Source organism: Mauremys reevesii, linkage group 4, assembly GCF_016161935.1.
Source record: "Mauremys reevesii isolate NIE-2019 linkage group 4, ASM1616193v1, whole genome shotgun sequence".
Lineage (NCBI taxonomy): Eukaryota > Metazoa > Chordata > Testudines > Geoemydidae > Mauremys > Mauremys reevesii.
The window spans coordinates 120406297-120423152 of NC_052626.1; the positions used below are offsets into that span (position 1 = coordinate 120406297).

General features: G+C 48.7%; 1 protein-coding gene across 1 annotated transcript in view; it reads right to left on the reverse strand.

Annotated features, from left to right (window-relative positions):
* Window positions 1-359: 359 nt before the first annotated feature.
* The window catches only part of LOC120403992 (NACHT, LRR and PYD domains-containing protein 12-like), a 36118-nt gene continuing 19621 nt past the window's right edge, over window positions 360-16856 (reverse strand). Inside the window, exons 3-8 of the mRNA XM_039536008.1 lie at window positions 15944-16117; window positions 11474-11644; window positions 9416-9586; window positions 6840-7010; window positions 2763-2933; window positions 360-789 (exon numbers count right to left, since the gene is read on the reverse strand). Coding sequence (XP_039391942.1) covers window positions 690-789; window positions 2763-2933; window positions 6840-7010; window positions 9416-9586; window positions 11474-11644; window positions 15944-16117 — 958 coding nt within the window. The 3' untranslated portion in view covers window positions 360-689. The remainder of the gene's footprint in view (window positions 790-2762; window positions 2934-6839; window positions 7011-9415; window positions 9587-11473; window positions 11645-15943; window positions 16118-16856) is intronic.

Consider the following 16856-nt stretch of genomic DNA (forward strand, 5'->3'; position numbering starts at 1 on the left):
ATACAATTTATAAAACTGATACCAAACAACATTTCTTTCAATAAGCAACAGGGGCTTACAACCTTGAGGATGTGAGCAGATCTCAATGGGTGAACCTAAAAGCCCAACCAGCTCCACATAATAAGCCTTTGGTTCTCACAGCCCTGACAGTCTCTTCGGGTACATCTTCACTACCAGCCATATCGGCGGGTAGCAATCGATTTCTCGGGGATTGATATATCGTGTCTCATCTAGACGCGATATATCGATCCCTGAACCCGCTCCTATCGACTCTGGAACTCCACCAACGTGAATGGCGGTAGCGGAGTCGACGGGGGAGCTGTGGACGTCGATCCCGCGCCGTGAGGATGGTAGGTAACTTGATCTAAGATACTTCGACTTCAGCTACGCTATTCACATAGCTGAAGTTGCGAATCTTAGATTGATCCCTCCCCACCCCCAGTGTAGATCAGCCCTTCCAGCCCTGCGCCTGTGGAGGCTGAATGTGTAAATTCAACAAGCTCACAAAATGGGAGCATATTTTCCCCATAGTGTGAGGTTCTCACTCTTAGCACCAGCAGGAGAATATACATCTGGAGTCCTTGGTGATACCAGAGATGCCTTAAAAGAGGCAGGTCCTGTCCCTAGCTGCTGTCCCAGCTAGCAGGCCGACAGCCAGGCCAGAGCGGTGTCGGTGCAATGGCTCCTGCTCACCAATTCTTCCATATATGTATGACCGTATCAGGTTTCCTCTTTTTCACAGCATCTAGCTCTCTCTGTGTCTCTTCATTTACATTGACACTGCTCAAGCTGTGGGGGAAGACAAGTCAAGAAAAAGTGTTAGACATAAAGCCTGAGAACACAGTCCCTTTGAAGCAGAGTTAGCCGCACACCATTGGTTTCAGTGAAATCATCTCTGGAATGGACACAAAAGACTATTGCAATGAATGTTCAGACATAACTATCTGGGCCCATCTTCTTTCCCCATCCCACACATTTTTGGTCCACCCCGGTAGTCACCATCTGCACAGGATTCCCTTTGGAGTCTGACGAGGCCCATCCTTGCCTGCTGAAGAGGCTGCTATTGAGTGACGTGCGTAACTCTCGGCCCACTTAGAGGGAGGGAGATGCCAGCATGTGACATTTATAGCAAGCAAGAAAACAGACTTCAGCGAACTTATTTGTTTCTGAATTGTTATTAATCTATAAAGTTATTGTTCTAAATCTAAATCATTTTGAAAGCTGCCATCATGTGTTTTGGTTGTAACATCCCAGAACCAAAGGCTGTGTGGGGGATGTCTAGGACTGTGTAGAAATCTGGACGTTGTTTAAATGTATTTGCTATCTCAATGCTCCACAGAACTTACTTCCATTTTTTAATTCCCATTGGTCTTTTACCTTCCTTTATTTCTGGTCCTTTTAGTTCTCTCTCTTTTATAGATTTGCCTTTTCCCCTTCAGGCCATTGATATGGAAATTTCAAAACATTCTCTTGTAGCTGTGGATTTAAACCTCCCACCTGGCTGGCTGTGCTGGATTTAAATGCTGCTTAAGCTGAAACCCTAGTAGCTTTTATGCACTAAGAAGATCTTAAAAACAGTTTAAAACTGCCTGACATTGTTCTGGAGGAAAAGGCAGATGTCAGCTGCCTAAGGAGCCAGCTGGACCTTCCAATCCTACCGATATCTGTATGAGCTGCTGACTAGAGACAACCAAGATGAAGAGAGGAGTGAAGGAATTGGGTTGCCATCATAGACAGAAAAAGAAATTAAGCAGAAACAATTAGGTGTCAACTTTGTATCCTTCCCCTCTTTTCCTTTGTCTATCTGTTTGGCTTTGTCCCAGAATTATTTGTTGAAATGGTGGTAAATTATTATTTGAATGCAGGGCTATTTTAATTCAATTGTGAAGCACCCCAGACTTGTATTCTCAGTCCTACTTACTGAGTAAAATAACTGAGATTCTAACATAAAACTACGCTGCCTTTGGAGTGCTCAAACAGCCACTTTATTATCCCATGTTTAAGCTAGTCAAACTGCATGAATAATAAATTTTTCAGGTTGGTGGCTGAAGAAAAAAAAAGAAAAGGTTCATTTTGAACCAAAATCTAAATTTTTCAGGGTTTTGTTGTTGTTGAAAGAAATCAAACAAACAATTTTTTTTGGTGCCAAATGAAAATTTATTTGATCTGAAAAAAATATTGGGTCTTTTTGAGTTTTTCTTTAGTTTCTATTGAAGTGTTTTTCACCCTCAAAAAACCAATTAATCAAATTAGCTACACAAAACATTCTAAACAAAACATTGTTTCAAAGTGACAAGACAAATCTTTTGTTTAAAAAAAGCCAGCTTTTTATTCTGCCAAAATTATTCACCAAATGCAACCTCCATTTGCAAATATTTTCATCCTGAAACTGCATTTTTCTGCACATTTACTATTTGAGCAAAAAATGTCACCCAGCTCTACTGGTATCACAGCAGTGGATCTCTGTCCCTTTCTCTGCGGGAGGAGACTAGGTGCTGGTTCTTGGGTGCACAGACAATAACACTGTGACCTCAGGAGAAAGAGCTTAAATCACATCACTATGTGCCAGCTTTTCCAAAGAACTCAGCACCCACAACTGGGGCTGGATGTTCAAGGGGACTGAAATCCCATTTACCCAGGGTGCTGCTGGCTTTTCTGAAAATCTGACCATAGAAGTCACAAGCTACTGCATGCTGAGCACTTTAGAAAGCCTGGCCCCATGTGAAAGGAACACTGGTGAAAGGAGCCCACTGGTAACTTACCCCAGTTTCTGCAGTTTGCAGTTTGGGTGTTTCAGTCCTTCACACAACTGTTTCACACCTGAGTTGTCCATTGTTTTCTCTCCCAGGATCAGCTCTGTCAGCGTCTGGTTGGTGCTGAGCGCAGAGGCGAGATCCCCACAACAAGCAGCTGTGAAATGGCAACCACTCAGTCTGCAGGAGCCAGAGAGATACAAAGATTTATGACTGCTTATTTTTGCCCCATTCGCTGCCATCAGCAGTCTTCATTCTAGGCATGCACAGTAAACCACAGTGCTCTGAGAGGAGCCTTTGGGATTAGTCATAAATTCCAAGGCCAGAAGGGCCCACTGTGATCATCTGGTCTGACCTGCAGTACAGGACGTCCCCCAAACAATTCCTGTTTGAACTAGAGCAGAGCTTGTCGACAAAAATATTCCATCTTGATTTTAAAATTGCCAGTGACAGAGAATCCACCACAACCCTTGGTAAATTGTCCCAGTGGTTAGCTGCCCTCACGGAACCTTATTTCCAGTCTGAATTTGTCTAGCTTCAACTTCCAGCCATTGGATCCTGTTATACTTTCCTCTGCTAGACTGAAGAGCCCATTATCAAATATTTGTTCCCCACGTAGATACTTGTACACTGTGATCATGTCACCCCTTAGCCTTCTCTTTCTTAAGCTAAGTAGATCGAAGTCTGTCACTATAAGGCAGGTTTTCCCATCCTTGCATTATTCTCATGGCTCTTCTCAGGACCCTCTCCAATTTATCAACATCCTTCTTGGACTGTGGGCACCAGAACTAGACACAATATTCCAGCAGCCGTCACACCAGTGCTAAATACAAAGGTAAAATAACCTCAACTCCTACTCGAGATTCTTCTCTTTATACATCCATTAGCCCTTTTGGCCACAGCATCGCACTGGGAGCTCATGCTTAGCTGATTATCCACCGTACCCCCTCAAGTCTTTTTCAGAGTCACTGCTTCCCAGGACAGGGTTCCCCACCCTGTAAGTGTGGCCTACATTCTTTGCTCCTAGAGGTACAAGTTTATATTTGTCTGTACTAAAATGCACATATTGTTCGCTTGCGCCCAATTTCCCAAACAATACAGATTGCTCTGTAGCAGTAATTTGTGCTCTACATCTCTACATTATTTCCCATTTTGCAATTTTTGTGTCATCCGTAAACTTTATCAGTGATACTATGTTGTCTGCCAGGTCATTGATAAAAATGTTACAAAGCATAGGGCCAAGAACTGTGGTGCCCCCATAGAAACACACCCTCTCGTCTTAAACTCTACAAGCCCCGGAGGGAATACTTCACCATGAGCAGGTGTTGTGTCAGTTTCTATGTGTTCTATATGTGATTGTTCAGATGAGTTTAAGGGACAGGTAGATTGAGGGGCTATTTCTAGTAGGTGGGGTGATCCTAACAATATACTGTAATGACCTGCTGGTTCTCTACTGGATACCGCCCCCTCTAGAGTGGTAAGAGGAGAAAGGACTAATCCCTAGCTTAGTCTGGTGGAGGAAGGACCTAGATTAGCATCTCACCAGTAGGGGGCGCTGTGTTAAGCAGAATGACGAGGAAAGAGAAGTGACATCCTGTGGACAGAAGGGATCAGGCTGGGAGAGCGAGATGGCCAGTGTGTGGGGGGGGATGAGCAGCAGGCTGCAGGTAGCAAGGACAGAAAGCCTGGCAGTGGTATCCTGAGAGCCAGGGCAAGGAGGCAGGTGGGAAGGTGAGAGCTGATCAAAGAAGCAGGCTGTGGCTGGTGGGCTGGGAGCAGCAGCACCAGGACATGTGGGGTGGAGCAGCCTGCAAGCAGGAGGTGAGAGGCAATTGCTAAGGCTGGGTGACAGGAGGACAATACACAGGGACCCCGAGGAGACTAGAGACGACAGGACTGAGCTCTGGCCAGTGGGGTCGCAGACAAGCCCTAAATTGTCTGCCATGAGAAAGATGGGTCAGAAATGGCACCGGGTGCTAGCCCACAGCCGGTTCTCAGTGATACACTTTCTGGCTGGGCTGTGTTATCAGTAGCTGGGGTGATACTGCTGATTTGGCCATGCACTGCTACAGGCTGGGAACCGACTAGCTAAGCAGCAGTTTTGCAGAAAAGAACCTAGGGATTACAGTGGATGAGAAGCTGGATATGAGTCAGCAGTGTGCCCTTGTTGCCAAGAAGGCTAACAGCATATTGGGCTAAATTAGTAGGAGCATTGCCAGCAGATTGAGGGAAGTGATTATTCCCCTCTATTTGGCATTGATGAGGCCACATCTGGAGTATTGCATCCAGTTTTGGGCCCCGCACTACAGAAAGGATGTGGACAAATTGGAGAGAGTCCAGTGGAGGGCAACGAAAATGATTAGGGGGCTGGAGCACATGACTTATGAGGAGAAACTGAGGGACCTTAGCTTATTTAGTCTGCAGAAGAGAAGAGTGAGGGGGGATTTGATAGCAGCCTTCAACTACCTGAATGGGGGTTCCAAAGAGAATGGAGTTCAGCTGTTCTCAGTGGTGGCAGATGACAGAACAAGGAGCAATGGTCTCAAGTTGCAGTGAGGGAGGTTTAGGTTTTGATATTAGGAAAAACTATTTCACTAGGAGGGTGGTGAAGCACTGGAATGGGTTACGTAGAGAGGTGGTGGAATCTCCATCCTTAGAGGTCTTTAAAGCCCAACTTGACCAGCGGCGGCTCCAGGCACCAGCACTCCAAGTGCGTGCCTGGGTGGCAAGCTGCGGGGGGCAGCCTGCTGGTCCCTGCGAGGGCAGCAGTCAGGCAGCCTTCGGTGGCAAGCCTGCAGGAGGTCCGCCGGTTCCACGGATTTGGCGGCAATTCGGGGGCGGGTACGCCGAAGCTGCAGGACTGGCGGACCTCCCACAGGCATGCCACCGAAGGCTGCCTGCTTGTCGTGCTTGGGTCAGCAAAAAAGCTAGAGCTGCCTTTGGGCTTGACAATAGTAATAAGGAATAATAATAAGAGATATACACCTATCTTCTAGAACTGGAAGGGATCTTGAAAGGTCATCGAGTCCAGCCCCCTGCCTTCACTAGCAGGACTAAGTACTGATTTTTGCCCCAAATCCTTAAGTGGCCCCCTCAAGTATTGAACTCACAACCGTGGGTTTAGCAGGCCTATGCTCAAACCACTGAGCTATCCCTCCTGGCTGGGATGATTTAGTTGGGGTTGGTCCTGCTTTGAGCATAGGGTTGGACTAGATGACCTCCTGAGTTCCCTTCCAACCCTGATATTCTGTGAAATGACAGGTGATGATCGGGGGGAGTCCCAGCCACTTTGTGGGAAACACATTAATGTTGATGTTATTTATTCACATTACTGTTTACAGCCAGTTTGGGAGAACAGAGCCATGTTCAATTTCCTTTTCTTTCCAGCCCTTTTGGGAGAGCAGGAGTGACAGCTCCAGTTCAGGGCAGTGTGCACACATGTGGGGTTGTTACTGCCTTAGTGAGTAAAGTCATTGTTTTTCTAACTCCAAAATATGCTGCATTTGTGGTTTGCTAAAAACCACTGGATTCTGCCCTTGGCAGCACCAAGTTCACATCTGGCACTGCTGAGAGACTTCAAGGAGAAGATATTGGCTGTTACCCACCTTCCTACTGCACTGATCCTGGGCCAGGTGGGGGCCAAAACAGCCTCTGGTATAACTTAGAGGAAACTGCAGAACTAAAATTCATTTGCAATTTAACACCATTAATTTGTGCTTGAATAGGGACTGGGAGTGGCTGGCTCACTACAGAAGCAACTTTTCCTCTCCTGGAGTTGACACTTCCTCCTCAGTTATTGGGAGTGGACTACATCCACCCTGGTCAAATTGGGCCTGTCAACACTGGTTCTCTGCTTGTGAGGTAACTCCCTTCTCTTCATGTGTCAGTGTAATAATCCCTGCATCTGTAATTCTCACTCCATGCATCTGAAGAAGTGGGTTTTTGACCCACAAAAGCTTATGCCCAAACAAATCTGTTAGTTTTTAAGGTGCCACCGGACTCCTTGTTGTTTTTGATAAATAGAGTGTAACTCACAACACCACCATGTCAACAAGCACAGACTAAAGGGAACCAGCTGGTACTTACTGCAGTATCTGTAATTTGCAGTTTGGATGTTTTAATCCTTCACACAGCAGCTGCACTCCTGAATCTCCTAGGTTGTTCCACCTTACGCCGAGCTCTGTCAGGGTCTGGCTGGTGCTGAGAACAGAGGACAGATCCCCACAACAAGCAACTGTGAGATCACAATACCCCAGTCTGTAGGATATGAAGATATACAGAGAGCAAAATGATGACTTGTTTATGCCCCATCCTCTGCATTTCCCCTCCTTGATACCTGTGTGTAACTCTAAAGTTAATTCTTAATTTAGAAGCAATACAGAAATCACTTTTAGAAGCAATTACAGAAATACCCCTACAGAATATCAGGGTTGGAAGGGACCTCAGGAAGTCATCTAGTCCAACCCCCTGCTCAAAGCAGGACCAGGACAAGGACCAGGCCCCAGGCAGATTTTTGCCCCAGACCTCTAACTGGTCCCCTCAAGGATTGAATTCACAACCCTGGGTTTAGCAGGCCAAGGCTCAAACTACTGAGCTATCCCTCTCCCCTATATAAGGCTCTAGACAGGGGTGGGCAAACTACGGCCCATGGGACATTTTAAGCTGGCCCTTGAGGTCTCACTGGGGAGTGGGGTCTGGGGCTTGTCCTGCTCCGGTGCTCTGGCACTCCAGCCAGGGAGCAGATTCAGAGGCCACTCTATGTGGCTCCTGGAAGCCGTGGCATGGCCCCACTCCAGCTGCTGCGCACTCCAATGGCCCCCTCTGATGCTCCAATGGGAGCTGCAGGGGAAGTACCTGCCTGTGTAGGAGCCGGAGGAGGGACATGCTACTGTTTCCAGGAGCCATTTGAGGTAAGCGCCGCCCGGAGCCTGCACCCCTGAGCCTCTCCCCATGCCCCAACCCTCTGCCCCAGCCCTGATCCTCCTTCTGCTCTCTAAAACCCTTGATCCCAGCCCAGAGCACCCGCCTGCACCCTAAACCCCTCATCCCCGGCCCCACGCCCAGCCAGAGCCTGCACCCCTTCCCGCACTCAAGCCCCCTGTCCCAGCCCTGATCCCCCTCCTGCCCTCCAAACCCCTCAATCCCAAGCTGGAGCACCCTCCTATACCCCAAACTCTGCATCCCCACCCCAGAGCCCGCACCCTCAGCTGGAGGCTGCACCCCACTCCCCACCTGGAGCCCCCTCCTGCACCCTGAACTCCTCATTTCTGGCCCCACCCCAGAGCCCACACCCTCAATCAGAGCCCTTACCCCCTCCTACACCCCAAACCCAATTTTGTGAACATTCACAGCTGCCATACAATTTATATTCCCAGATGTGGCCCTTGGGCCAAAAAGTTTGTTCACCCCTGCTCTAGACCTCTAGCACACAATTAGTACTACAGCCAAAACCCAAGTAGCACTAAATTAATTATTCTAATAGGAGCTCATTCATCCAACTACAGAAAGCACCTTCCCACCCCTCAACCCTCTCTAAAACCCCATCAAACAGAGGCTCTTTGCAGCATGCCCAGAAGGTTCCTAAATGTGGAGTATTTTGGACGGGGGGGTGGGGGGGGAAGGGCAAGTCCCAGAGCCTTCACAGAGGCCAACCATCCCTTCTCTTTTATAACAAAAAGGGGATCAGCTCAGGTGCCTGTGCTGACTGCAGTTGGGACAATGTGGCCCAGTGCCAGATACAATTCCTCAGATAGGCTGGTTCCAGGCCATTTAGGGCTTTATAGCTCAGAACTAGCCTCTTAAACTCCACCCAGAGACCAATAGGCAACCAGAGAAGATCCTGGAGCCATGTGCTCCCAGCAGGATTCCACGCGCAGTAAGTGACCTAGCGCTGTCTACACTGGGGCTTAGGTCGGCTTAACTAAGTCTCTCGGGGGTGTGTGTGAATTTTTCACACCCCTGAGCGACATAGCTGGGTCAACCTAACTTTCTAGTATGGACCAAACCTTAGTGAGTAAAATAAACAGAGGATCTACAGAAAATCTCTATGGGGCGTGAAGAGGCTCTGTGTGACCCAACTTCTGTCTAGTAAAATATGACAAATCTACAGTGTGATGGGGTCTCTCAGCTGTACGCAGGAGGAGAGTAGGTGTTTTTGGGTGGTCATTAGATGAACCAGTTGGGATTTTTTCAGTGAAATAGTTTTTCCATCAGAAAATGCAGATTAGTCACACACTTTTTGTGGGAATGTCTTGGTGTTGATGGAAGTTCTGTCAGGAAGGTCTTTCCTAGCCAGGCTGGACTGTCAGGGCAAAACTACAGAGAGAGCAAGCCTAGAATAGCCAGTAGCCCTGTGGTTGGGGCATTCACCTGGCCTGTGTGAGGCCCAGCTTCGTCTCCTCCCAAATCAGGCAGAGCAGTGACTTTAACCTGTGCTCCCCACACCTCAGGTGAGTGCCCTAACCAGTGGGCTATTGGCTAGTTTAGCTTCTCTCTCTCTAAGAAGGTGTTTGTTTCATCACAATACAGAATGGGGGGAAATACTGAGTTTTCACAGGATGGAAAACAGTTTCCCACAGCTGCCAGGAGTACAGATGCCTCAGTAGACAAAGCTCAGGTCACTGTTAATAAGCACAGACTGCAGGAAGCCAGCGGTTACTTACACTAGTTTCTGCAGTTTGCAGTCTGGGTGTTTCAGTCCCTCACACAGCAGCCGCACGCCTGAATCCCCCAGTTTGTTATCCGCCAGTTCCAGCTCTGTCAGGCTCTGGCTGGTGCTGAGAATAGTGGAGAGATCCCCACAGCAAGCAGCTGTGAGGCTGCAACTCCCCAACCTACAAGAGACAAATACACAGAGAGGGAAGTGATCACTTGTTTCCTCCCTGTTGGCTGTGGTTCCCTCACTGGCAGGGGCGGCTCTAGACACCAGCGCGCCAAGCAGGCGCGTGGGGCGGCCCTTTCCCGGGGGGGCGGCATTTGGCTCCGGTGGACCTGCCGCAGGCATACCGGCGGGAGCTCAACCGGAGCCGCGGGAAGAGGGGACCCGCCGCGGGACCGGGGAAGGGCGGCACAGCGCACCGCGCTGCTTGGGCCAGCCTACTTTCTAGAACCGCCCCTGCTCACTGGTATCGGTGTCTGTCTGGAGAGGGTTTCATTTCCATTCTGGAGGGAGGGAAGGATGGCTCCTGCCACATGTGCCACTAGCCAAATTCTTAGGGGCTAGGGACATCCCAGGTCCTCAGCGAGTAAGGGGTTAATTCTGGCTTCCTTCAATCTGTCCTTGCACAGGTGCTCAGGGAAAGGGCTATAAAAACAGCTGTTGGGGAGCCAGTGGGTGCAGAATAGCTGTGGGTTGAGATGGCTGCAAATCCAGGCTGAGCGAGCCTCAGGCTGGGGTGGTTTATGATGTGATGTGTTTAAGTTGTTTTGCTTTGCTGATTGAGATTTGCTTCTGCTGAAATATCCTTCCTGATTACCAGAGTCTTGCTGCTGTACAGTGCTAGGACCATGGTACCACCCCATACACCTGCTGCTCACGCTGCCTCTTCCCAACTCTCAATAGAACATTTGCTGTTGCAGCTGAGTCTTCAGAGCTATGCTGGCCCTGCAATTTGGCCTGAAACTACCCCTGGGAGGATATATCACGTGGGGTCTTGCAAGGGTCTGTCCTGGGTCCAGTACTGCTCAATATTTTCATTAACAGCTTGAATGATGGAGTAGCAAGTACACTTATAACATCTGCAGATGGCACCAAGCTGGGAGAGGTTACAAACAATTTTAGAAGACAGAATTAGAATTCAAAATGATCTTGATTAATTGGAAAATTGGTCTGAAATTGATAATATTAGATAGAGACATGCAATGTTCTGCAGTTAGCAAGGAAAAATATCAAATGCACAACTTCAAAATGGGGAATAACTGGCTAGGCGGCAGTACTGAAGAACAGGATCTGGGGAATATGAGTAAACAGTGTGATGTATTTTTGAAAAAAAGCTAATATCACTGTAGGGTGTATTAGCAGGAGAGTCGTAAGTAGGACATGGGAGGTGATTGTCCCACTCTACCCATCACCAGTGAGGCCTCAGCTGGAGAACTGTGTCCAGTTTGGGGCATCACAGTTCAAGAAAGATGTTGACGAATTAGAGAGTCCAGATGAGAGCAACAAAAGTGAAAAGAGGTTTAGAAAACAAGCTCCACAAGAAAAGGGTGAAAGACTTGCGCAACAAAAGTCTACAAAAGACAAGGCTGAGGGGCAACATGATAACAGTCTTCAACTATGTGAAAAGTTGTTATAAAGAGAATGGTGATCCATTGTTCTCCATGTCCACCAAGGGTAGGACAAGAAGTAATCAGCTGAATCAACAGCAAGGGAGATTTAGGTTGGATATTAGGAAACACTTTCTAAATATAAGGATAGTAAAGCCCTGGAACAAGTTACCTAGGGAGACTGTGGAATCCCTGTCCTTGGAGATTTTTAAGAACAGGTGAGACAAACACCTGTCAGGGATGGGTTACGTTTACTTAATTCTGCCTCTGCACTGGGGGATGGACTTGCTGGTCTCTCAGGGTCCCTTCCAGCTGTACATTTCTAAGGAGTGGGATGGTCCCCCTGAGGTGCAGGGCCTGGGGCTGGTTTCAGCAAAGCTTTACAGTTCGGTAACCCAGCAGCCAGAGCTACCATGCTAGCAGGCACAGTCTGGAGGAGACCAGCCAGTACTTACAGTATTTTCTGCAGTTTGCAGTTGGGATGTCTCAGTCCCTCACACAACACCTGCACGCCTGAATCTCCCAGCTTCGCCCCCCAAAAGTTCAGCTCTGTCAGGGCCTGGCTGGTGCTGAAAGCAGAGGAGAGGAACCCACAACATACAGCTGAGAGTCTGCACCCCTCCAACCTGCATGAAATGAAGAGAGAATGGAAAACGATTCATTTCTGACCCATGCACTGTGTTCCCCTCACAGATGTCTGTGTGAGTCTAGAAAGATTTGTTATTGTGGGAGTGCAGGGAGAGATGACAGTGCTGTGGGAAGAGGCCAGGGGGAATAAAAACACAGAAGGCCGTTAGTGTGGATTTCTTCCATGCACGCCTGTCAGGCAGGGTTTAGCTCTCGTTCATGTTGGTGTAACTCTGGAGCATCCCTTGCAGTCAATAAAGGCAGACTTGCAAATACAGAGCAGCTGAGAGCACAGTCTGGCCCATTATGTCGGTTACGCAGCACTCCACAAGTGACTGGTCAGTTGAAGTGAAGGGAGGGGGTAGGTTGTGGGGTCACTTTTAGTGGGTTGGGAGTGGGAAGGTCGTGGCTGGAAAATAGTTCAAACATTTTCATTGCTAGCACTCTGGATCCCTTCTGGTTTAAGCAGATGGAGCCAGAATAAGCTCTCCAGCCCCCAAGTGTTCCCCAGGGCCATGAGCATCCATTACCCGTCCCTTGTAAGAACAGACACCCTTAATCCCAGAAGACAAACTACCTGATTGTTCTCATAACCAACCAACCCCCCACAGTGTTGAGGATACAGCACCTTTTCCCCATTACAGCCTCTGTCTAGCACAACTGGAATCCCCAAACCTCTCAGCCCCCAACCTGCCCGTGAGTGACAGACACAATAGAAATGTGTGACAGTGACTGGAATGTGGAACACCTGGGTCTTGCTTTACAGAGCACCGTGACTGAGCAGATTAATGATTTTTAACTAAACGTCTGTTTTTAAGGCTGTTTCTTCCCTGGGTGAATTAAATAAACTAGTTGTTTAAGAAGAAAACTAGAAAAGACCAAGACCTTAGTCCAATGGTAGCCAAAGGACCCTTGCACAGGGCAGCAGCCAGGTTTGGATCAGAGACTTTCAAGTACACAGAACAGACTGCTACCACCTGAGATGGCGTAGTAACTATTTATCCTATGCATGGACCAGCCTGTAGAGAGGGAGTTTCCAGTGGGTCACACAGCTATTAACCATACAGCAGTAGAAGGTTGGATGCTATTTGACATTCAGATAGCAGGCAGTTCCCTGTGATGATGTGGTGTGTTGCAGTCAGTGGATATGTGCTGAGTGGACACTGGGATACAGTTACCGGTGTCCTGGGAGTTGTCATTTCCTTGCTTTTAAGGATTTGTGTTGAGCAGGTGCCCCACTCACCCAGCCGTAATCATTTCTAGACAAAGATGTAGTTTGTGGAGTATCCTGGCTTAATGACAACAAATGTAGGAAGGTTTGGGGGGAGGGAGAGAGAGGCCAGGAAAAGGGAGCAGGGATATTTGAAGTGGGGTTAATGGTGTGTACAGGGTCCCAGCAGATCCATTTCCACCCTCCCTAACTCCAGCACAAAGGGGCCTGTGTTCTTGGTTCCCACCTGTCAAGTGCTGCTCTGCTCTGCCTGCCCAGCCATGGCTCCTTGGAGCTCTGAAGCTTTGACAGAGACTCTTCTGCTCCCAGTCGTCCCACAGGGTAAGTCCCAAAACTGCATCACACATGGACCCAGTCTGCTCCCTCTGTGCCACAGCAAACTCCTTCTCCCAGCAGCTCTGCCCTGCGCGGAGGGAGCTGGGCCGCACACTCTTTGGTTTTGGCAGCAGCACCCTTCCTTTTCCTGCTTCTCTTTCCTCCCTCCCCACAGGCCACCTGGACCTGGATGAGAAGTTGCCTGAAAATGGAAATCCCTTCCCACAAAAAAAATTTGCATTTTTGAAAATGTTCTGCCCCAAATTGGGACAAAAATTCAAAGTATTTTATGGGAAAGGACTTCCAGAAAAATTCCATTTGGGGAGAACCAAAATGATTCCCTAGCTGCCTTCCTGGCTCCAGGGCTGTCTGGCTTCCCAGATGCCTGAGAAGAGACTGGATGGGAACCTGGACAGACCAGGAGAGCTGGTTATTGAGCCGAGGACCCAGAAAGCCTAGGGTCCTGCAGTCTCTCCAAACAGAGAGGCTGAAGCTGACTTCTCCATACTTTTTGCCACTGTTGTTGGGTCGTGTGACTGCCAGGTCACTCACTGTGCCTAGTGCGACAGCAGCTGGGAGATGTACATGGATGAAGTTCTGCAGGGTGGTCACCTATTCTAGAATCCTCTTGACTAAGGCAACGTTGAAAACCTGAAAGCGGTTCAGTTTGGCTCTTGACAAGGAAGCTGTCAACTTTTGCAAGCTCCTACATCCCAGGACAAGAAGAGAAGCTGCCTTTACATCCGGGGCTAACACCAAAAGTTCTCAGCTACTCTCCTGTTGCTGTCACCTCTGTCTGGGCAGGGACCCACATCCCTCTTCCTCCTGACCAGGGGTTTGGGCAGCCGCCTTGCAAGTTATTGTGTCTGTCCCAGAAGGTCTGACCAAGAATCCTGCCCCTGCGCTTTGTTTTCTCTCACAGGCTGTGGCCAGTATGTGGCTGCAGCTACAAGTAACCAAATAGCTCTGGCCTTAAACAAACCCTACTATGACCCTGTTTATTTCACTGACACGCTCACTTTCTCCTTTTCCAATGCAGAAGCTCACTGTCCTGCCATGATGGCATCAAAGGAGCTGGGTGCAGATACCCCAACCTAGTAAGCAGGGCCAGTGCAACCATTTAGGCGACCGCTAGGGCACTAGGATTTGGGGGGTGGCATTTTCTTCGGCAGCAACCGTGGTGGCCAGATCTTCGGTCTCCCTGGTTGCCACCGGCATTTAGGCGGAGGGAGCTGGGGCAGGGGAGCGCAGGGAGAGCCACCTGCAGCAAGTAAGGGGGGGGCAGCACACAAGGGAACTCCCCGCCCCAGCTCACCCCTGCCCTGCCTCCTCCCCGAGCACGCCATGGCTGCTTCACTTCTCCCGCCTCCCAGGCTTGCAGCTCAGGGCGGAGGGTGGGGAGCTGTCGCGGGGGGGGCTCCTCAGGGCGGAGGAGGGGAGCTGCCATGGGGGGGAGGGAAGGGAAGGGCACCTCAGGGCGGGGGCTCAGGGACGGGGGAGGGCGCAAGGTGGAAGTTTTGCCTAGGGCGCGAAACATCCTTGCACCGGCCCTGCTAGTGAGTGACACAAGCTGCCTCCTTCTGAGGCAGCTGTCAATCAGAGTGTGGTGGGTGGTGATGTAGGGGTGATCTGTCACTAACACAGTCTCCAGAGATCCCTTCTCTGCAGCACATTAGATCCAAAGCTGGTGGGGGGTGGGCACTGCACCAGGTTCACAAGGCCATTATTTCACCTTGTGCCCTGCTCCCTACAGTGTATTTCCCCGTGAGTTGTCTAGTCTACTGTGATGATGGCCCAAGTCATGGAGCTTCCACCCCTTCCGGGGGGAGACTATTCCATGGACTATTCCAGCAGATCTGTCAGAGCAGCACAGCAGTGAAGCAGACACACTTCAGTTGTGTATCTTCCCTCCCGCTCCCCCCCATATCACTCTCAGTGAGTTACTCGTTCCCCACCCTCCTCTGAGCTGTGAGGGAGAGATGGGACAGTTGCCACCAGGGAGAGGTGCCACCATCACTCTCTGCAGGGCTGTGGCGGAGGAGAGGCCAGTCGTCACTGATGGTGGAGAAAAAACAAAGAGCTTTGAGATGAGTCCTGTCCACCTACATACTGACAGGCAGAGTTTTGAAGCCCTGCTTGGGGGCTGGTGGGGAAAGATGGGGACAGAAGCATCTCATCCCTCCATCCATGAGTCTGATGTTCTGGGGAGAGAATGGGGGTCCCTGGATTAGGGGTTTGTGGCTCTAACCCCAAACCTCCAATGATAGACAGCAGCTGCAGTAAAAGGTAGCTGATTTTAACATTCACTTTGCTGTTGCTTTTGAGGCAGATTTTCAAGAGAGCTCACCATCCAATGTGGAAGGCTTCAAAATGTGTGCAGAAAAGTGTCACAAGTTTTAAAGTTAATATATAAAGATGTCAAAGTCATTAAAGTTATATGTAAAATGGGCTGTTAGTGGAAGGGTAAGAGAGTGCTCTCTCTCTCTCTCTTTTTTTTAAAGCCCAATATTAAAGAATTGGTTTAAAAAAATTGAAATATTTTCCCAGCTGTCTGCTTAATATTTCCATTTTCCAAACAGGGCAAGCTGGGTGCATGTTGTGAGCCATTGACAATGGTACTGGAGAGACATTGAACTCTCAGCTCTTCTTTATACCTACAAGGGGCAGACACCAGACACCAGCTATAGCTCCTGTAAAGTGCTTTACATAGAGGTCACTTGAAAATACACAGAGGACACCAAATATTACTTACCCTAGTATCTGTAATTTGCAATTTGGATGTTTCAGTCCCTCACACAGCAGCTGAACTCCATCATCTCCCAGAGAAAAATTATAACTGAGGTCCAGCTCTGTCAGGCTCTGTCTGGTGCTGAGAACAGCGGAGCGATCCCCACAGCAAGTGCCTGTGAGACCACAAAATCTCAACCTGCAGGAGAGACAAATGCAGGGCAGATACATCAGAGAGTGAACAAGGCTCATCACAGCAATTGGCAGGTGGCCCCACCCAGCATCTCCTTTCCCTGACCAATCAGCATGGGGAATGAGCCAGAATCCAGCCCTAGACTCTGTCCTAAGCCCCATCCCTTGACCAATGAGAACCAGGTTTGAGTGTGACATCCTATATTAGCCCCACTGCTTGCACTATAAAGATGGAGAGAGGGAGAGGGAGAGGGGTGTTTCCAGGAAGGCTCTAGGAGAGGGTTAGCAGGAGGAAAATGGGGAAGATGGAGGCAGAAGTTTAGAGGGTGGTAAAAAGGTCAGAAAAGAGGTTAATTGGAGGGTAAAAACAGACACTACAAAACAATGAGGAAAAAAGAGTCAGAGAGAAAAGGAGAGAAGAAAACTTTCAAGCAGAGAAAAACTAAAAATAGTAAAGGGTTGACCTAGTGGAACTCTGTTACATTATTTTATATTAAGTTTGATGCCAAAATGTTGCAGTAAAATACGCACTCATGGCATGTGGCCAACCACAAAAGTTCCAAAATCATGAGTAAAGCTCCCAAAAAATCACACTATTAGCTTAAAATTCATGGGATTTTTTTTACAAATACATTTTTGGTTCTTTTTCTTTGTCTTCTGGTTTTTGAGACTGGTTTTCAGGCTCTCTCTGCAACCACAAGGGCTAGAAACTTAGCTTTCATTTTTAAAAAGCGAGGGGCTCATTG